The sequence below is a fragment of the Grampus griseus genome (genome assembly GCF_964374135.1).
Source record: "Grampus griseus genome assembly, chromosome: 6".
NCBI lineage: Eukaryota > Metazoa > Chordata > Mammalia > Artiodactyla > Delphinidae > Grampus > Grampus griseus.
Window position 1 is genome coordinate 3,044,595 of NC_139000.1, and position 20,941 is coordinate 3,065,535.

The 20,941-nt window shown below is 58.3% G+C and overlaps 1 protein-coding gene across 3 annotated transcripts in view; it reads left to right on the forward strand.

The window, feature by feature from the left end:
* The window catches only part of COL5A1 (collagen type V alpha 1 chain), a gene marked incomplete at its 5' end in the record, with an annotated part of 155,075 nt that overhangs the window by 110,955 nt on the left and 23,179 nt on the right, over positions 1-20,941 (forward strand). For all 3 annotated transcript variants that reach the window (XR_014296933.1, XM_082657319.1, XM_082657320.1), the window contains 20 exons: positions 1,935-1,979; positions 2,114-2,167; positions 3,465-3,509; positions 4,027-4,080; positions 5,113-5,166; positions 7,762-7,815; positions 8,584-8,691; positions 9,976-10,065; positions 10,162-10,215; positions 11,485-11,592; positions 13,754-13,861; positions 15,052-15,105; positions 16,165-16,218; positions 16,300-16,407; positions 17,247-17,300; positions 17,401-17,508; positions 18,725-18,778; positions 19,699-19,806; positions 20,413-20,466; positions 20,709-20,762. Coding sequence is in view for 2 of the 3 variants with exons in the window: in XM_082657319.1 (XP_082513445.1) it covers positions 1,935-1,979; positions 2,114-2,167; positions 3,465-3,509; positions 4,027-4,080; positions 5,113-5,166; positions 7,762-7,815; positions 8,584-8,691; positions 9,976-10,065; positions 10,162-10,215; positions 11,485-11,592; positions 13,754-13,861; positions 15,052-15,105; positions 16,165-16,218; positions 16,300-16,407; positions 17,247-17,300; positions 17,401-17,508; positions 18,725-18,778; positions 19,699-19,806; positions 20,413-20,466; positions 20,709-20,762 (1,422 nt within the window). The remainder of the gene's footprint in view (positions 1-1,934; positions 1,980-2,113; positions 2,168-3,464; positions 3,510-4,026; positions 4,081-5,112; positions 5,167-7,761; positions 7,816-8,583; positions 8,692-9,975; positions 10,066-10,161; positions 10,216-11,484; positions 11,593-13,753; positions 13,862-15,051; positions 15,106-16,164; positions 16,219-16,299; positions 16,408-17,246; positions 17,301-17,400; positions 17,509-18,724; positions 18,779-19,698; positions 19,807-20,412; positions 20,467-20,708; positions 20,763-20,941) is intronic.

Genomic DNA, 20,941 nt, shown 5'->3' on the forward strand with positions numbered 1-20,941 from the left:
ACCTTCCCACGGAAGGAAGGAGGAATCCACCCAGGCTTTCATCAGGGGAGCAACGTGGGAGGTTTTTAGCGTAGCTCTGGTCCCCGCTCTGGTGTGGAGAGCGGATGGGAAGGGAGCCGGCGGGCTGTGCTTCTGTGGAGACGTCGTTTTACTCTCCTTTTGGACATTCTGGTCCGGTGGTTGCTTCTAAGTGCTAGGATGCTCAGCGTGACGGGTGGCGTGTGTGCTGGTACGCGTGTGCCTCCCGTCTGACAGCTGCTTGTGAGCCGGCAGGTGCCCTTCTGTCCGCCTCATCCTGGCCTCTGCGGAGGGGCTGGCTGGGTTGGGGGACTGCTGGCTGTGGATTCCACGTACAGCCGGCTGTCATGTGAGCAGTCGACAGTCTGTCCCTGTCACTGGCCCGCACCCCGGGCCGAGGCGGGGTCCCAGCCGGCCCTGCCTGGCAAGAGCCAACCCCTTAGGAACACCACCAGCGACCAGAGGCTTCTGCCGCCTGCGTCGGGCATCTTGGCTCGAGCAAGGCTAGTTCTGGGAAGGCCCGTGCCTCCCCCGCAAGGGCACAAGGACAGGCGCTCGCGGGAGATTCTGTTAAGGAAGCCGTGGACGGGGCACCTTCTGTTCAGTGACGTAAGTCACCGGGATGCAAAGCCCTGGGTTCGTTTACAAGGAAACCTGGAGAGCGTTGGCACCACCTGGGAGGCCTGACAGAATCCGTGGCTGAGACTCTGTTTTGCTCCCAGTGCCCGGGGCACAGTTAGTTTAGGTCGGAACCCAGAGCCTTTCAGGTGACGAGATCAGAACTGCGACCTGGGTCGTGGTGTTGGGTGGAGGCTGGGCGTGAGATGACGTGCCAGCTGGACTCACCCGCAAATGCCAGGGAGGCACCCGGGTGGGTCACGGTGTCTCTGCTGGTGGAAGTCCATCATTTGAAGAAAGCAGATGTTTCATTCGTTTTCGTAGGCAAATGTTTATTTGAAGCCGAAAGATCTCGTCATCTAATGAAAGCAGCGAGAGCAGAGTGCATCGTTAAAAAGCATCATAATCACCTCATTATCATAAAAGGTTTTATTAAACTCACTTCAAAACGGGAGGCTCTAGAAAGCAGTTTTGATGCTGGCAGTGAATGAAAGATGGTGAGAGGAAATGTATCAGGTGGCTTTTCGCAATACAGATCCATCTTGGGCTTTAGAAACCAGAAAAAAAAAAAAAAATTCCCGGAAAATGCATGGAGAAGTGGTGGAGATATAGGAGCTGTGATCCATCCATTACTTCCATGTGCTGTAGGTAAACTGCACTTACCGGCTGTTATATATTTGCTTTAGAAAAAAACAAACGCAGTGCATTTGTTTTCCTTGGTTTGGAAAATGCAAAACCACAGAGAGAGAAGGAGTCTCAGTTCTATTAGATGAGAAGCAAATGACTCTTGGATACATGATTTATGTATTAAATTGCAAGTTTGTTCGTTTGCAGCGCCCGTTGAAAATTTAATGGCTAATATCCTTAACTGTAGCAAAAGTAAATTATGTAGGAAAGGGGTTGACTTCCTTCTCTTTTCTTGTAATAATGATTCCCCCCACCCCTGCTGAGAGAGAGAGAGAGAGTGGAGAGAGAGATGAAGGGGGAGGAGGGGGGAGGAGGGAGGGCTAGATGCTTTGAGGGAAGGAAACCAGATAAGCGTGGTTAACATCCATCAGGCAGCAGGGAGAAAATCGGATTTCAGCAGGCCTTGTACAGAAATACAAAGCTGTGTGTATTGGACGTGCAGTGGATCCTGTCACCCTGAAAAGTCTTCCTTTAAAACAAAGAGAAGGAGGAGGGTCTTTTCTAGCTTCTGACTTCGCGGGGTCTCTCCATCACCCAGGAGGGGGGCCCACCGCCCAGACAGTGACAGGTGTGTCAAGTGACTGACCGACGCCCTTTTTCTCTGATTCCAGGGCACACCTGGGAAGCCGGGACCACGGGGGCAGCGAGGCCCAACGGTAACCCTGGGCGTGAGGGCCATCTTCCAGATTGGGAGCGGGTTGTGGGAGCATGCCCGGTGGGGGATGGGGGGAAGGAGGCATCAAGGGTGCCGAGGATTGGCGCTGACCTGTCTTGTGTCCTGTTTGTCCAGGGTCCACGGGGTGAAAGAGGCCCCCGAGGCATCACTGGGAAGCCTGGCCCCAAGGTATGTGTTCAGCATCCTCTGTGGCCCCGGGATGGACCAAAGTTTTGTTTTGTTTTGTTGAGGTACACGGGCCTCTCACTGTTGTGGCCTCTCCCGTTGCGGAGCACAGGCTCCGGACGCGCAGGCCCAGCGGCCATGGCTCACGGGCCCAGCCGCTCCGCGGCACATGGGATCTTCCCGGACCGGGGCACGAACCCGTGGCCCCTGCATCGGCAGGCGGACTCCCGACCACTGCGCCACCAGGGGAGCCCTGGACCAAAGTGTTTGATGCACCAGAATGTCAAGCCCCTGAGGGTGCCCCATGGCCCTTCTCACTTGAGAAAATAAAAGAAAGAAAGACGTTTTCTTGGGGGTATTTCAGACGGAGCTGGTCTCCTCCACCAGCCCTTGGATGAGTTAGGTCAGGTTGAGTCACGTGGCAGAGGCTGCCCGGGGCCATCCCCCCGTGGAACTTTCCAGCCAGAAGCCCCGCAGCTCCAGGAGGTGAGGCCCAGCCAGGCTTTGGACAGATTCCCCCTCTCCCCGCCGCCCTAGTTCTGATGGGGAGGTCTCATTTCTTTTCTTGAGAAGGGGCTTGGAAGCTGCAGAGACATCTTTGCTGGGATTCTAAAGCAAGTTCTTCCTGCCCTGGTGAAAGATCCTCCGGATCCCCTCCTCCTGCCCTGGGGCCTTGAAGCCAATTTCGCCCCGTCCCCCACCCCCCCAACCTGCCACCGTCAGTGTGGAAACAAACCTCGGCCAGGCGGGCTGGTCCTGTCCTGTCCTGTCCAGGATGTGATTTGCAAAGTGCATTCCTGCGAAGGAGATGGGCCCGCTGCTGGCCGAGGTGCAGAGCCGGGCAGATGTGACGGCCCGGGGGCTACACACATCCTTCCCTGACGAGCTCTGAGCCACGATCACGCTCCCCGGAGGCTGACTTAATGCTCAGCTGTTGCCCGGTGCCGGGTGGGCCCTGGGACGGGGCCTGTGTCCCGTCTTCTCATGAGTTTGGGCTGCACCCCCTGGTGGAAGCGTCGTGGCCTTTGTCCCACAGCGGGAGAGTGTTCTCCTGGAATGTCACAGCCGCGGGGATGCCGGCTCAGTGTCAGGTGTGCCTGTAGAGGCAAGGGGACAGGCGGCCTTTGGGAGCCACGGCCTGGCTCTTTACTGAGAATCCGGTGGGGTGAGCCTCCAGGAGGGCACGCGTGCAGTATGTGACCCTGAACTTTTGATGATGTTACAGGCCAGAGTCTTTGCTCAAAAATAGTAAGAGTAGAAATAATAATAAGCTTTTCTTGACCTTTTCCTCCCTTCCCAGGGCAACTCTGGAGGTGATGGCCCGGCCGGCCCTCCGGGTGAACGGGTGAGCATCTGGACACATCCCGGAAACATCTCTAGGAACATGTGCAGGAAAGCAGCCTGCCTTAAATAGCCCCCCTGCATTTCTTCCCCAGTGGGCGGGGGAGAGGGAGGCTAGCCTTTGACTCTGCCGAAGGAGAGGGTTTTCCTAAAATGGAAAGGGGGTCAGAGTAGCCTTCCCTGGGAGTAAAGTCTTCTGTCGGTCGGAGATGGAGCGCCCATCCACTTGGCCCTTGCCTTGGGGTTTGGGGGGACAGTGGCTGAGATGTCAGGAAACTGGGTCCTGGGCCCGTGCTGCCCCGAGGGACCTTGCTCTGTGGCCTGGCCTCCTCGGCCCCTGACTGGACTTCTTTTCACATCGGTGAGGGCAAGGGCCGGAAAAAATAGAGAAAAGGTCATGGGGAGCAGTGATAAATCGATCCTGGTGCCTGTGCTCAGAGCGCCGACGGTGAGGGCTGCTGGGCCCCCCAGATGCTGGGGAGAAGATGTCTGTCCTCATACTGGCCATTCTCTGTCCTCAGGGACCCAACGGACCCCAAGGACCCACGGGGTTCCCTGGACCAAAGGGTCCCCCGGTGAGTACTGCGTTTTCCCTGTGGGGCTGGCCCAGGATTTCCCAGAGATGTTGGATCTTCCCCGAGGCTCCAGTGGCCTCCTGGCAGCTGGCGGGTGGGGAGGGAGACCTGCCCGGAAGCTCTGGCTGGAGAGAGCTGCTTTTGGGGAGCACGGACCCCTCTTTCATTTAGACCATCACGATTCTCTAGTTGGTACTGTCTTAGGGCGCTAGGGCTGCCATAACAAACGACCACACAGCCGGTCACTTAAAACCACAGAAATGTGTTCTCTCACAGTCTGGAGGCCAAAGGCCAAGATTCAGGTGTGGGCAGGCCTGGCTCCTCCTCTGAGGGCTCTCGGGGAGAATCCGTCCCAGGCCTCTCGCAGCTTCCGGCGCCTGCCGGCCGCCCTTGGGTTGCAAGTGCTCACCCGGATCTCTGCCTGTGTCTTCGCCTGGCCTCTCTGTTGCTCTGTGTCTTCAAATTCTCTATCTCTATCCACTGGTCGCTGGATCAGGCCCCACCCTAACCCATTCAGACCTCACTTTGACCTAATCCCATCTGCAAAGACCCTATTTCCAAATGAGGCCACGGTCACAGCTTCCAGGGGTTAGGACCTCAGCCTATTTTGGGGGAGACACAGTTCAACTCACAACAGACACAGTATGTTTCCTCTGAGAAAGAAAAACCCCTCGTGGTTGGAGTTCGTGCCTAACGGCGCTTGCTTGGGGGCAGGGGTTAGGGAGGAGTTTGGCCTCTGAACCAGACACACTTGATCCTCCTTCACCTCCCACTGGCTGGACCTCAGGGAGCTGCTGACCTCTCGCTGCCTTGGTTTCTCCCCGTGGGAGACGACGGTGACCCTCAGGGTGGTTGTGAGCATTCAAGGGGACGGTGCCCAGACCCTGGGTCCCACGTGGTACTTGTCACCGTAACTTTGCCGTCGTTGCGTTGGGAATGAAGTAGCAGCTTTTGTTGCCTGGTGTAGCACGAAACCCCGAAGGTGTGCGCGTCTCAGAACAAAATGCAACTTCCTTCCTTTGCTTTCTTCAGGGGCCCCCGGGCAAGGATGGGCTCCCGGGACACCCTGGACAGAGAGGAGAGACGGTGAGTATGGGCAGGGCTGGGGGACCTGGCCTTCGCTGCCCATCAGCTTATGGGAGGCGGTCAGCCTCGGGAAAGCCCCTGAGGGCCGGGCCATCTTCTGTGGCCTCGGGGAGAGCCCAGCGCAGGCAGCAACCCTGTGACACTCTGTGTGCAAAGGCAGGCGCTGGCTGCAAAGTCATCCTGGCCAGTTTGGTCCAAGGTCACACGTGAAACCATCATGACACAAACAAAAACCTAGCGCAGCCGCCTTTCCTTCCTCCCGCAGCAGTCTGAGTGTGGCCGGTTTGTTCTGCGTGCATCTGACCTGGAAAAGTAGTTGGGAAGATTCTCCGTTTGTCGTTTGGTTATTTTATGCCGCCCCCATCCCTGTCTGTCCAGGCCCTTCCGGCCTCGGGGTTGATGGCAGGGGGCCTGGAGGGCTCCTTCCGAGTCCCCTTTTATAGGAAGGAGGACAGGTGACTGGTCAGGGTGGAGTTTGGGCCCTTGGCTGTGCTCAGGGCCAGCATCTCTGCCGTCACAGGCTCTCCTTGACCTGGCCCTGACTTGTAGCAATGCCCGTTCCAGCCTTTGTCAGCTGGACTTAAAGGACACCCGCATTTCTTAGTTCTAGGAAAAGCATTTCTTGGAAATGTGATGACGTTCTGGTCCCGGGAGCCACTGGGGATTCGTCGCAGCTTCACGTTGTGTCCCCTCCAGGCCTGTGCCCCAGAAGGGCGTGGGCAAACCCGTGACCTTGGGGCTCCAGGCTTTGGACAGTTGGGGACTCACAGCGCCTGGTGACGTCCTTGTCACCAGATTGGTGGAGAGTGGCCGAGAGGCCCCCTTGTCTCTGCACCCGGTGTCCTTGTGGCCAGAGGTCTCTGGCGGGCGCTCCCAGGAAGAGCAGTCCCCGCGTGAAAGGGCGTTTTGCGGGCACGTTTAATATGTTCTTGGTGACTCTGCTTCAAAAAATCCCTTTGTCCCTCTTCGGCTCGTTCCGATGGAACGTCTTCTAATTGTACCATCCCGGGTTCCGCACGGCGCTCCGTGGCTGATAAATGGAGGTTACTTTGCTCTTTTGTTGATAGAGAAAAATGAAAACGTTCCTAGCTTTGCATCTTTTTGTCTAATGCTTCTCTGAGGAGACAAGATGGAAGGTTTCACGTCGTGTGTGCTTTTCCCCGTCTGCCTTGTTCTGGGAAGAGGCTGGCAAAGTAATGAAGTTGCTTATCTTTGCTGGGAAAGTAGGACAGGTTCTTCCCGGCTCCACCTGCCACGCCCAGCTGCCCCCGTAGACTCAGGGGCACCCCCATCCAGACCCTCCTGGGGTGGCATGTCCTCCACGGGCCGGTCCAGACGCCTCCAGAAAGGTCTTCCCTGGGGTGTTGCCTTGTACTTTCTGTAGAGGCTGGAAACACGAGAGGTCATGGCATCTCCTAAGTGCGACCGCAAAGCCCGTTTCTCGGGAGGGGCTAGAGACGGATCCCGGCCTCAGCAGCCGTGGACGGTCCCCGCAGTGGACCATGCGTGGGGCCTTGCTTGCCTTACACCCAGGCTCCTGCCTCCACTTGGGCACTGCTGCCCGGCCCGCCGAGCGGGAGGTGCTCTCGACCTGTCCACCGTTCCTTGTTTCTGACCCTGTAAAGGCTGCCTACGGGGAACGCTGCATCGACCATGGCCATATTAGTCCATTGCATGCAGCTCAGCTGGGCCTAAAGAAGGGAGCCCTCCTGGGATCTGCCGAGGGGCCGAGTCCGCTGTGGGTTTGTGTGGTCCAGCGGCTGAGTGTGAAGCCTCCGTCGCCGGCACGCTGGCCGTCGTGCAGTGAATTAGAGGCGCTCGCTCGTCAGCCCCCCGGCAGCTCACCCTGCAGCTCTCGCTGTGGCTTTCAACGAGGCACCTCCCTCTGCAGACTCTAAAGAGTTTCCGCTAAGATCCTCCCGGGCGTAGCATCTGCCGTCTTCCCCAGCATCGCGTGACACCTGCAGATGGCATCTTGTCGGCACGCGCCATGCTCTGTAGACGTGCCGGAAATTAAAGTCGCGTTGCTTGGCCGTCAGCCCTCTCCTCTGGAGGAGAGAGTGTGCAGTGCAGCCAGATGGGTGTCTCCGTGCCGCTGTGAAGAGCAGAAGCAAGAGATTCCTGTGCAACCGAGCTAAGGATATCTCCCAGCCGCTGCGCTGCAAGTCCCCACCGCGTCCCGGTTTCAGCCGGTGCAGAGGGACGCGGCAGTGAAACCACCTGCCCTGCCCCGGGAGCCTTGGTGACAGCAGCAGGGCAGTCTCCACAAAGTCACTGACGAGATACAGCCCAGAGGTGGCTCCTGACAGGGGACACCAAGTCTGCTCAGAAAATGAACGCTTAGTGACATCAGAAAGATGAACGGTTTTAAAACATATTTCTCGGCACGAACCAGGGCAACGGGAAGCAGCTGGTGAAACTGATCTGTCTGGCTTCACGACCTTCCTGAAATGCACGCAAAGTGAAACAAGAGAAATGGCCCTTTGAAATGAGGGCTGGGACGTCCACTGTTTGGGGGTGGGGTGAGGGCTGGCGGGGGCGAGCCTTCTGTTGGGTCGCTCTGGACATCTCAGTGTGCCAACTCTCTCTTCGCAGGGTTTCCAAGGCAAGACCGGCCCTCCAGGCCCCCCGGGTGTGGTGGGCCCTCAGGTGAGATACAGCATCCCCTGGTGTCACTGGTCGCCCTGGGTCCCCACCCACACAGGAAAGAGAGTCACGCTCGGGACGGAAGTTCCCCACCGTTCTCAAGGTCTGGGTGCCGCCAAGAGGGCATCACAAGGCCCGTAGTGCTTGTTTAGAGACGTGCTCCGTGCAGGGGACCAGGTGTAGAGAGCAGGGCAGTGATCTGTTGACATGGATGTAAACGGAGCAGGCAGAACCATGGGGGCTGCCAGGCCCGTGGGCAGCCACCCCTTGGTGTCCACGCAGCCTGATTCCCCGCCCTGGATCCAGTACCCAGGGCTGCTATTCTAACCGCCCGTGGATAAGTGTGAGGACGGGCTTGCAGGCTCAGAGCCACACAACAGGGTGCAGTCACCTTGCTTCTCAGAAAGTTCCCACCTAACGTGGCAGTGGATAAGGTACTGCCCCAGGAAATGCGGGTGCGCTCCCCGCTCCCTCTCTCTGCTGGTTTCCCTGTGACACCCTGGGAAACGCAGGCCCTGCCCCGCTTCACTGGGGAGGAGACACAGAACCACAGGGCCAGGCAGTGGCTGTTGAAAACCACCCACCTGGTTCGCTTTGACCTTTCTGGATCTTTACCGGAGGGAGATGACTTTCAAAGGAATGTGGAGGTCGAGTGGGCTTGCAATGGCCCTTTGCCTCTGTGGCCAGGCTGTCCTTAGATGTAGAAAGAGAAGGTTACTCCCTTGCGTGTCCCTCGAACACGGTTTATGGCTGACACACTTTTCCAAACAGGGTCCCACGGGAGAAACTGGTCCCATGGGTGAGCGTGGCCACCCTGGGCCCCCAGGCCCCCCTGGTGAACAAGGGCTCCCGGGCCTGGCCGGAAAAGAAGGGACGAAGGTGAGTGTCCGGGACGTCCGTGCCAGGTAGACTTTCCCAAGGAACCATTTCGGCCTTTGGTCTGCTTTTTTCTAAAGAGTGGGTAATTCTCAAGCAGATGCTCCTCGTGCCAATCGATCCCCCAAACCAGGCACTTAGTTCAGCTTCTGCTCGCTTTGAAGGGGAGCTGAGCACACCTGCCGCCCGGATGCATGTGACGGGGGCTGGGGACCACCTTTTCCCCGGGCTGCCCACGCCCATTCCCAGAAATGGATACAACCCTGACAATTCATGTGTCTAAGAGGGATTTAGCAGAAAGCGACCCTTTAAAACACTGCCCACTGTAAGAGGTGAAAGAATAAATATTAAAAATACCTATCCCCACCCTGGGTACCCCAAGCTGGTGGTTATAACTTTCTGTGTTTTAGCATAAAAATGAACAGCCTTCCCGTTTTCAGCTTTTCAGTGAGGGACACGGGAAGGATAAGCTCTCCAGCCCCTCGTGTGAACACATACAAGAAATTAAACTTGAGAAGTAATCAGATAGTGAAAAAATTACACACACGTATGTAGGCACGCATGCATATATGCTTGAGTACATGTGTACGTGCTTGAAAAACGACACGCGTATGTGTGTGTATAATACAGAGCCGGGTGTCTGGCCACAGAGGGAGCTCTCTGAGTTTGGAAAGGGAGCCAAGGGCATGCTGGTTTGAAGACCGATATGCTGCCATGTTGGACCCCAGAGAAAATTCTGGAAGATGTCAAAGCTTTAGTGAACTTCAGGGAAGGTACATGCCCAGGTGGAGAATCTTCAGAATATGTGGTTTCAGGCTCGAGACAAGTGTCTCGAGCGGCAAGTCCTCTTCAAGGCAACGCTTCCCGTGCTTCGGCCACGGACTCCTTCCCCTGAGCCCAGTCTTCGAGGATCCCCAGATACATGAGAAGGGCAGACGTAGGGCCCTCAGCCCCGGCTCAGCCGTCGTGGCCCCGAAGGACAGGGTGGGGGCCTGGGCCTCCGTGGAGACGACTGGAGTCCCGGTCGGAATCCGTCCCCAAGCCACACGCAGAGCCAGCCCGCCGCACAGGCCCCCGGCTGTGAGCTTGGGCTGCGCTCCAGCGCGTGGACCTGCCAACCAATGAGTCAAGTCAAGACGCGGAGGTTCCTTTTAAAGCCAAGTGCCCGGGGAAGCCCCACCTCCAACCCAGGTCCCGAGCGGATCTGGAAGACCAGGCCCCGCCCAGCTCCCTGTCCACCCTGGTCTGGGGCATCGCTCGGAAACTCACCTATGGCTCTGATTTCAGGGTGACCCAGGCCCCGCCGGCCTTCCTGGAAAAGATGGGCCCCCAGGGCTACGTGGCTTCCCCGGGGACCGAGGGCTTCCTGGTCCAGTGGTGAGTGAGGGGCCAGCCGGGGGGATGGAGCTGGAGGCTGCCCAGCCCGGGGGGCGTCTCCCCTCGGTGCCCTGCCCACATGTTGTTGCTTTGCAGGGGGCGCTTGGACTGAAAGGCAGTGAAGGCCCCCCAGGCCCGCCAGGCCCCGCGGTGAGTGTGCTGGCTCAGCACAGAGCCTCTTTCCCACCCTCTGCTCTGCAGGCAAGACGGGCGTCCCGAGGCCCGGGGAGCACGCACACCTGCCCTGGCCCCGCGTGGGTCCTGGGAAAGCTGTGGTGGTGGAGCTGGGCTTGGGAGGGACGTGGACGGTGTGCCCGAGCTGGCAGCCGGTGACGAAGGGCCAGGGGCGGGGGCGTGTTGTATGAGGACAGCTGGAGAGCCAGGAGGGCTGCATGGGCCCCCCAGCCTGTGGAGGAGGCTTCGCGTGGGTCTGGTCCCGGAGCAGCCGGGACGGGCACGGACACACAGCTCCACGGCCTCGAGAGCGGGGCTGTCCGCACGCCTGGGGCTGCCCAAGGCAGAGGTGACCCAGCACAGGCGGGAGGCCTGTCCCCCAGAGCTGTGCTGTCTGTTAACCTAGGTGGTCCCCCCCAACTTTGAGTCTAGCTACAAGAGGCTTGGAGATCCAGAGTTTCCAGACCCTGGGCTGTGGTCTGGGGGAATTGGGGGCCGCGAGAGGCTGTGCCCACACTCCAGAGACACGCCCACGGGCCCCCTGCTCTTGCCTTTTTATGGAAATGTGACATCTGCGTTACTTCCCCCTGCCCTTCAAATGAGCCCATCTGACAGCCCCCTCACTCACCTACAGAGTGGGGCTTCAGGAGCTGCCCCTGGCCCCTGGCTGGGTTTGCGGGTGGACCATGAAATGACCCCCCCCTTCCCCTGAGTTATGGGCCATTTGAGAGAGACAGTGACGGGGAAGTCAAATACTGCCTTTCCTTGTGATAGCGGCCAGGAACAGGATGACACCCCAGGCAACAGTGGTCTCGCGATGCTGAACCCCTAGAATTAGTCCAGGTGTCCACCTGTCAGCCCCGCTCCTGGGCCAGAGCCTCGCCTTAAAACGTACAGCGTGGAGGAGCAGGGCAGCAGGTGGATGCTCTGTGGCAGGCAGACCCCAAAGGGCAGAGTGGCTGCCAGCGTCCCAGAGGAGGTCATTCAAAGCCAGGACTCACGGAGGGAGGATGTGTTCTCAGACACTGCAGAGCGACTTGGAATTATGGGTTGGGGAGCGAAGAGGGCGTCAGAAACACAGCCCCCAATGCTAGACCAGATAGTTTGTGTTTGCAAAGGGCCCTGGGGAGCTACTGTGGGCTCTAGAGTGAGAGAGTGAGTGGTATGACCAGGCGGTGCTCTAGGAAGTTGTACCCATGCATTTGGAGAGCCTTTGAAATAAACCACTTTCTTGCCTCGCCGCAGGGATCTCCGGGGGAGAGAGGTCCGGCCGGTGCTGCTGGGCCCATCGGAATTCCAGGGAGACCTGGGCCCCAGGGACCTCCCGGGCCGGCTGGGGAGAAAGGAGCTCCTGTAAGTACTGCCTCGAAGGAGCTCTGTCCCTGCCCCCGTGTTGTCCCCTCCCCAGGCATTTCCCCGGGGGTTCGCGGGATCGGGGACATGGGGGCAGTGTGTGGTGTGTGCCCAGCTGTCTTGATTGAGGTCCAAGGGCCGATCACGGTGGCGGCCAGGTTCTTTCCCGGAGTTGCCTGAGCCGGAGGGTTGTTCGGGGAGCGTCCGGGCCAGGCTCGGCCGGCCACACCCACGCATCTGGGCCCCAGCACGTGCAGGCACGGGGAGGGGTGGAGACAGTGTGTCCAAACGTGGCGTTGGCCCCGGTCCGGGCTCTGGGTGCCCTGTGTGCACAGCCCCCTGCCCCCTGGCCCGGGCCCACAGCTGGTCAGTGTATGGGAAAGGTGGGTATTTGGGGTGGTGCTTGCGTTGTTGGTCTGGGGGTAGGCGTGGAGAAAGGAAGGGACGGGAGACGTGACCGGCAGATAAGCAGCTTCCTCGCAGACCCCTGACAGCCGACCTCCCAGTGAACCCCAAGTGTGATCGCCCCAACCTGGAGGCTTTGTGAAAGCTCAGGGGCAGGGGGTCTGGAGTCTTGCTTTCCATGAAGGGGGTTAGAGAGACCCTTCCTGTCTAGACACCTCCTGGGAAGCCAACCGCCAGCCCCTTCCCCAAACGACTCCCCAGAGCGCCCCCTTCCTGCCTGGACGTACCCTCACCCCGGCCACGTTTCACGTCTGCCACGTGATTTTGGAAACGCTCGCCTGCCCCTGCATTCAATCAGCCGTGGAGACAAATTCCAGCTCAAACCTCCCTTTTGAATTCTGAATGTCATAGGAGCCCGAGTTCCGGGGTGACGGGCTACGAGGATGGTGTCCCGTTGAGTTAAGACACCTGCGTGGATTGATTTCTGTTAGAAGGGGTGGTTTTCCTTATGTGTTTCCCTGTCCATGGCGCATGGGTAGAAAGAGGGCCCTGGTTGCCTTCCCGGCCGAGGACTCCCCATGGGAACCACGCTGGACACGTGGGCACCAGGAGGATCCGATCGGTGTGTCATCGGCAGTTCTGATGGCATCTGCTCCTTCCTGTGAGGCCCCCAGGACACGGAGCCCGCTGAGTTCTGCCCCAGAACCCTGACTCTCGTCGGGCGCTGGATGCATGTAGAGCATACACACATGCGGTTGGAAACGGTTGAGTTCATTGTTTCAAGAGAGTAAATACCTGAGCAGAAACCTCTCAGGGTTGTATCATCCTGTGAAAAGCTTGTCATGCTTCCAGAGTAGCTGCAGGAGAAGAAAAGGTCAAACAAAGGTCAGGTGTCATGTCGGGCAGGAAGGTTCCCTATGAGCCACAGTCAGCCTGGGCATTTTCTGGCTTCACTGGGGAAGAACTTTTATCAGGACGAACTAAATCGAGGAGCAGGAAGCGAACTGTGCAGCAGGAGAGGGGAAGAGGGGGCAGGAGAGGATGCCGGCCCAAGTCGGTGACTGTGTGACTGTGCACTTCCCCACCCGTGTCCCCTCCCCGACGTCCACGCCTCGTTCTGTGCCTCTGCTGGGAGAAGGGAATCCCGGCTTGGGTGAGAAAGTTCCAGCCACTCACAGCGTGGAACGTGGCTGGTAAAGTTAAGCAAGAACTCAGTGAGGATCATTTGAGATGACCAAGGGGGCAAATAGGAAAATGAACCAAAACCACGAGGAAGGGAAGATAGGAGCGTGTGTGTGTGTGTGTGTGCGCATGTGTGCGCACGTATGTGCAGGTCCGTGTGCTCTTGCAGGGAGGGTGTTTGCAGGGAATCGGGAGAGTAATAAGCAAGTTGGCCGAGGCCGGAGCTCAGGCCCTCCTGGCCACTGGCTTGGACGGACCCAGGAATCTGGTTGGCGAGGTTTGAATCCCGGCTCTACTGCTTATGAACGAGCCTCAGTTTCCCCATCTGTAAAAGAGTAGCCCTTCCTAGGATGGGCGAGGATTAAGTGCAGAGATGCAGGGGAAGGGGTGATACAAGGCCGGACTCGGAGCCACCCTCGGTGTATCCGAGGGAAATCCATTAGGACCGTGGTGATGGTCCCTGCCCAGGACCTGCCCACTTCCTGCCTGTGGGCCTCTCTGTGGGGGATGAGCTGGTGGCAGGATGTTCCCACGATGGAGCTGCCTTTGAACAAGGATCTCCTCTCCTCTTTAGGGCGAGAAAGGTCCACAAGGCCCAGCTGGCCGAGACGGTCTACAGGGTCCCGTGGGGCTCCCTGGTCCAGCTGGCCCTGTGGGTCCCCCTGGAGAAGATGGAGATAAGGTAAGGAGAATTCGGTGAGGTTCCCCAACCTGGACCACGCACAGCCAAGCTTGGCCAGTGCCGGCAGATCAGAGCTGGCGGGGGGGTTCCTCCTTTTTTTCTTTTTTTTTTTGCGGTACGCGGGTCTCTCACTGCTGTGGCCTCTCCCGCCACGGAGCACAGGCTCCGGACGCGCAGGCTCAGCGGCCATGGCTCATGGGCCCAGCCGCTCCGTGGCACGTGGGATCTTCCCGGACCGGGGCACGAACCCATGTCCCCTGCATCGGCAGGTGGACCCTCAACCACTGCGCCACCAGGGAAGCCCGGGGGGGGGGGGTTCCTTTTCAACCAAGGGATGCAGGCGACGTAGGGGCTCTGGCGACAGAGGGACCCCATACTGCCATCCGACATTCTTGGCGTTAGTGGATGATTTCGGAATAGCTCACAAATAATGGTAATAAATGAGATCTCTGACATGCTTAGGGGACTTAGACGCTGCTTTTCTCTTGGGTAGTTTTGGTGTTGCCGGAGACGTTTGCTGAAGCAGCCAGAGCACGGGAGAACGCTCTCAGTCATTTCAAATTCTAAATCTGTGGAGCCTGATTTAATGAGGTTTTACTCAACGTCTATTTTCAAATGTCTCCACTTCAGTGATCAAGGCCCCCTTCCATTAAGAACGTGCTTTATAATCCTGACGCTGTTACTGCCATAGCTTGTATTTTATCCTCCGTCTAATGAAGACAGTGACATTTATCTCTTCGGTTTAACTTTCTGTTTATGAGAACTTTCCGGTGACATTTCCGACTTTGTCACCTCTGCAGCGATGATGCCTTGCCTCTCAGGGTGGGAGACAGCCCTGCACGGCAGAAACACGGGAGAGATTTTAATAACTTTGGAAGCGTAGTAATTGAGTTGTCTTTATCATACTGTCATGTCATCCAACTTGACAAAGTAAACATTTCCATTGTGATTTTTTATCACACTTTCAAATCTGGTGCAGTCCTGCAAAGCGTAAGATCAAGGCCTCATCCCTTTTAGTTCTCTTATTAAAAAAGAAATCAAATTAATATATGGAAACGTTTCTTCTTAGGAAAGTTGTAGGGCCCCCTGGAGAGATTATTCTCGCTCTCCAAGAAACATTAATTAAGGGGAGCAGATAACGTGCAAATGATCATTGGACCGTCTGATGGGCCGTTCACATGTTCCCACAGGGGGAGATCGGGGAACCGGGACAGAAGGGGAGCAAGGGAGACAAAGGCGAACAGGTAAGGGGCCACACGAGCCACGTGCAGGGCCACCAGTGGAGCCACGGCACAGGGCTGTGTGCTCGGTGTGGCCCACACGCATCACTGACGTGAACAACCATTACAATATAACAACATTCACACCGGTAACTGATGGGACAGAGCTGGGCTTTGGGCTGTCCTTCCCTGTTGAAATCTTGTATGTGTGCGTGTGCCTGCATGCGTGTGTGCACGCACAGGTGTGTGCTAGGTGCACACGTATGCGTGTAACACGTATCTGTAAGAGAATCCCTTGTTGACAGATGGGCAGAAAGCACTCACAGGTGTTGAAGTGAAGCAGATTCAGCGTCTTTGTCCTTGAGGTTTTCGGTCCCACAGACGTAATCACCGCCCTCCGATGCTGAGGGCTGCAGGATGCTCCAGCAGAGGCAGCGCCCTGGCCAAATGCCTCTTAATTTCCCCTTAAAAAAAAATCCTGCTTTAGAAATACTGGTGCGTTCTTGCAAACGGCCTGTCACTTGGCTGGCAGCTCCGCCCGGTGGCCGCGGAAGGAGGCCTGCACGGCGGACCTTTTCGCCAGGCGTGTCTGTTCCCAGGCAGACAGTGACCACGTCCCTGTTGACCTGGGGCCAGTCAGGCTTCCCAGGACAGCGACAGCATGCTGGCCTCTCTCGTGCTCTCCCTGTGCCAACAGTGAAATGTGCTTGGGGGCAGGCATTGTGCTGCCAGGTGTGGACTTTGGAATCAGTCCCTCGCGCGGCCACGGATGAGCCGCGTGATCCCGGTCCTCGTTTTAAAATGGGGCCTCCGGGGCCTGTGTCATGGGTGTGGTGGGGGCCGAGAGGAGGCACGGTGGCCTCCGGCGGGTCGTCGGTGTGGCTGTCCCCCCGCCCCTGACAGCACATGCTCAGGGTTGAACAGAGAGCATCACGCGTTCCAGAGCCGGCAGCCGGGCCCAGGACGGCCAAGCGTGCGTGCAGCCCCGATGACCTTGGCTACAGAGCCGCTGCGCGCGCTGGCCTTTCTCCCTCGGCCTGAGCTGTGACTCAGGAAACAACTCTCTCTGTCTCTTCCCCACAGGGTCCACCTGGGCCCACAGGACCTCAAGGCCCCATTGGACAGCCAGGCCCCTCTGTGAGTATCAGAGAGTCCCCATCCCTCGAGTTGATGTGGCCCCGTACCTGGCCCTCACCATGCTCAACGATCTCCCTGTAGGGAGCTGACGGCGAGCCAGGTCCTCGTGGCCAGCAGGGCCTTTTTGGGCAGAAAGGTGATGAAGGTCCCAGAGGTTTCCCCGGTCCCCCGGGACCCGTGGGGCTGCAGGTAACAACAGAGTTTGCACTTGAGCTGATTCCTGCATCTTTGTGACGCCTTCCCCTCCCCTGCCCTGCCCGGCCCTCCTGTCCCCTCCCTCCTGTCTTCTGAAAGCTAAGGCAAGGCTTCAGGGGCGTCTCCATACATGACGTGCTGTGAATTCTCAGAATTCCAGACACACCCACATTCACTTCTCTTAACCGGTGACATTTGTGAATTTGCTCATTGTAGAAATGTTGGGAACTACAGATAAACTGTTAGAGACGGAAACAAAAATGCTTCTCAGCACACGGTGGTGCCTTTCCACACCTCCTAAACGCCTGTGCTCACACACACGCGCGCGCGCGCGCACATGCATAATTCTGTTTGGTTTTTGCAAACTGCGACTCGTGCTGCATGTATAGGGAGTTTGGATCCAGCTTTTCCCACTTCCTTTTATATGACACGTCGCGTCAAATGTCATTAAACATTCTTGGAACACATCACTTTTTATTTATGTTTGAAAACGTGACTCTCAGTCGCTGCCTTGTGTCCCAGCATATGGTGGTGACGTAACTGATTCAAACATTTCCCTGCTGGCGGCTCATTAGGGTTCATTGTTTTATGGGACGCCTTCAATAAGCACCTTATCAGGAAATCGTTGCATACTTCTCTAATTCTTTCCTTGCGCTAATTCTGAACTTTGGGATTTGGGGGACATGCTCATATGTGGCTGTACGTTGAAAAGCACATTCCTGGGGCTTTTGAATGCCTGGCTTGGGGCCTTGCTGGGGAGGTAGCGCACGTTGTGTGTTGGGGGGATAGAGCCACGCCCACGTGCCGAGTTTCTGATGAATTCCTGTTCTCAGGGTCTGCCGGGACCTCCAGGAGAGAAGGGCGAGACGGGAGATGTGGGTCAGATGGTGAGTGGCACTGGCTCGTGGAGACCCGGCCATGGTGGCTGGTTGCTGTTTTGGTAGATGTTTGTGTTTTCTCTGGGCTCAATGGCTTTTCTTCTCCCAGGGTCCCCCAGGTCCCCCCGGCCCCCGAGGACCCTCCGGAGCTCCGGGTGCTGACGGGCCGCAAGGCCCCCCAGGTGGAATAGGCAATCCTGGTGCAGTGGGAGAGAAGGTGATTCACGCCCCGTCACTGTCCCGGTGTATGACGTGCGAGCATGTGTGTGTGTGTGTGTGCGCGCGTGTGTGTGTACACGTGCATGTACCCATGTGTATGTGTCCACCGCATACACGGAGATGTCCAGGTGCACTGCTGGGCCATTCCTGTCAGATGCATTTTGAAACTTAGAAGATGTGTGCAATGGACCTGGGAGCCCTGCCCTTACCCAGGAGATTTTCCAAACGATAACAGCCACCAGTAAAGGCCCCGCCACCTCCTCCTCTGAGATTTGGCTCTGATAGACATAGTTATCTATTCCTTGAAGTGTGTCGTTGCTACCTTTTCAGCTCCCGTTTCTGTCAAATCCTGTTTTCTCATAGCCCCGGGTCCTCTTCCTCTGATCTGGTTAGTGTTAGGGCTTGGGCCCTGGAGATGACGCGAGCACATTGGACACCTGCACGTGCACACGTGTGTACGTGCCTTACTCGCGTGCACGTGTGCAGCGGGCGAGACGGTGCCAGAGTCTGACTCCACCTGGGCCCAGGAGTTTGCACTACTTTTAAAGCACTTACCCCAGTTCCTTGGGGGTGAAAGGAAGGCGATGGGTGTGCTCCCCTGTGTTTGCACTCCTTTCACGCCGTTCCAGAGCTCGTTTTCTGACATCAGGCCATTCAGCTGAAAGTCTCCCATCGCTGCTCATTTTTTACGATAGGAAAGTCACAGAGAAACATACCTGCTGAGACCACCAGTGAATGGCGTGCGACCTCTGCTCAGAGCAGCACGCTCTCCCCGTGCCCTCCCCACCCGCCACAGGGCACGTCCCAGCTTCGGCCGCCACCACTCTCGCCCTTCCTGCTCTGTCTCACCTGCCGGCAAACGGATCTGCCTAGCTGTCCCCCTCCTCCTTTCACCTGGCTTCTCTCACTCGTCCTCCAAAACTCACCCGCAGCATCGCTTCCTGGGGAAAGCCATCTTTAATGCCCCCACGTACCCTCCGTGCCCGCTCTGTGTGTGTCACATGCCTGTGTATGTCACTGTCACCGCTTTATCCCTGGGTCCCTCACCTGTCTCTCCTCCAGTCCTGAGAACCGTCAGAGGACAGTGACCGCGTCTCACCCCCGGCCCCCTAACCTCCCCCACCCAGCCCAATGTCAGGGACGACTCGCTAAATGCCGGACGCTGGAACCGCTGTTCTCATCGCTGCTGTAATCACATCACGTTTCCTCCTTAGGGTGAGCCCGGCGAAGCTGGAGAGCCTGGCCTTCCCGGCGAAGGGGGCCCCCCGGTGAGTGGGTGGGCTTTGGGGGAGGAGGGGATGCGGTGTGGTTGGGTCCTGGGTGGGAGGCTCCTGCTCTGCCTCAGTTTCTCCATCCTGAAATGGGAGTCACGTCTCCTCTTGTGCCTACCTCGCCGTCTTGCTGGAAAAGAGCGGGAGTGCCGTGGCGAGTGAGCGTGTGTGCGTGCACGTGTGTGTCCGCGTGTGTGCGTAGACGGTAGTGATGGACGCCCAGGACAGCCGTCCGGAGCGTGTGTGCGTGCATGTGTGTGTCCGCGTGTGTGCGTAGACGTTAGCGATGGACGCCCAGGACAGCCGTCTGGAGCATGTGTGCGTGCACATATGTGTCTGTGTGTGTGCGTAGACGTTAGTGATGGACGCCCAGGACAGCCATCCGTGCTCCAGGACCCTCTCACTGGCTTCCGTAAACGTGGGGCCCATCGCTGTCACCTGGTCAGCCCAGACCCGGAACATGCAGACCTTCGCAGGTCGGATGAGCCGTGTCTTGAGGCCCCCCTGAAGGCAGCCCTCCGGCCCAGGAGACGGCTGTTGGACGGAGGTCTCCTGGGCTCCCTCCACCTGAGGACCACTGAGTGGGTGGGCGGCCTGGGTCCCTGCAGCCCCTCGGGGTCCACGCTGCCTGCTGTCTCGTCAGGAGTCAACCCTGCCCACCTAGAAGTCGGGTGTCGGCCTCAGAGGCCCCGGGAAGCCAGTGGGCTACTCGGACCCCCTCACGGCCCCAGGGGAGCCAGACTCCCGCAGGGAGCTGCTGAGGGTTGGCGGAGCTCGGGAAGCCGCTGGCACCCACAGGGGCCAAGGCCCGGCCACAGGCATGTGCTCCCTTCCCACCCGGTGCCCGTGAGGAGCTTCTTGCTCGAGGCAACCGCAAGGCTGGCTCTGGGAACACAGTGCCTGCCTTTCCCCCGCAGGGACCCAAAGGCGAAAGGGGAGAGAAGGGTGAGTCGGGCCCTTCTGGTGCTGCTGGACCCCCTGGACCCAAGGGCCCTCCTGGAGACGACGGTCCCAAAGGCAGCCCCGTGAGTACCTGGGAGATGCCAAGGGGCCCCTAGATCATCCTCGCTCAACGGGCAGTGCGCTGAGGCTGCCTGACCATCGCTGGTCTTGGGCTGATTTCCTGAGGTGTAGAGGCTTCCGCACCAGCTACTGAGCCAAAACAGTGGAGGTGGGCGAGGGGAGACGTGGGGCGAGGGGGACACCTCGGAGGCCACGTCTGTGGCCCAGGCAGCTTTCTGGACGGAGCAGGCTCTGTGTGGCCCTCTCCCCTCCCGTAGCCTGCCCCAGCTTTGCATCAGGAGGGTCTGCAGAGCAGCGCCTTCTAGGGGTTAAAGGTCCAGCTTCCAGTGTCAGCCGGGGGCTCCAGGAACAAGTGTGGGCAAGAGCCTGCCCTTTGAGGGCCTCCAGAGGTCGAGGGGGCTGGCCCGTGCCGCTCGCTTTCAGGCGTGCGTGGCTCACGTGAGCGGATGTTCTGGAAAGGCCTTGCTGTGAAGGGCACCGAGGTGTCAGAGCTAGTGGGATGCTCGGGGCTGGACGGCACAGGGCGGCAGTCTGGACGCAGCCACGCGGGGCAGCGCGCTCCAGGCCGGCTTGCTGAGCGCCCCAATGCCTCTCTTCCTCTGTTTCAGGGCCCGGTCGGTTTTCCCGGAGATCCCGGTCCCCCCGGAGAGCCTGGCCCCGCGGTAGGTGCTCGAGGTGGCAGAGCCCCTGGGTCCCCACAGCCCATGACCCGCCTCGCTGGCCCGTTTTCTCCTTTCCGGTTCTGTCTGTTAGGACTCTCCTTTCCCACCTCTGAGCGCCCTAGGCGCCGGCACCTCTGGGATGGAATTTGACTTTGGGGTGAGGACCGGGGACGCGTTGTATGTTGGTGCCTGAACTCGGGTGCCGTCCAGGAGGCAGAATGAACTTGCTTTTGGCCCCACAGGGTCAAGACGGTCCCCCTGGTGACAAAGGAGATGACGGTGAATCTGGACAAACGGTGAGTCCGCCCAGGACCTCTAAGGACCCTGACGCAGCTCCTCGGGGAGGTGTCAGGGCTTGGGGTTTACAACTTGCTTTGTTCATTTCTGAGAAAAACCTACACCCAGTTACCTTAGACTAGTGATTCAACCACCACAGGGGGCTGAGAGCTCCCTCTGAGGAACCTTGAAAGCTGGG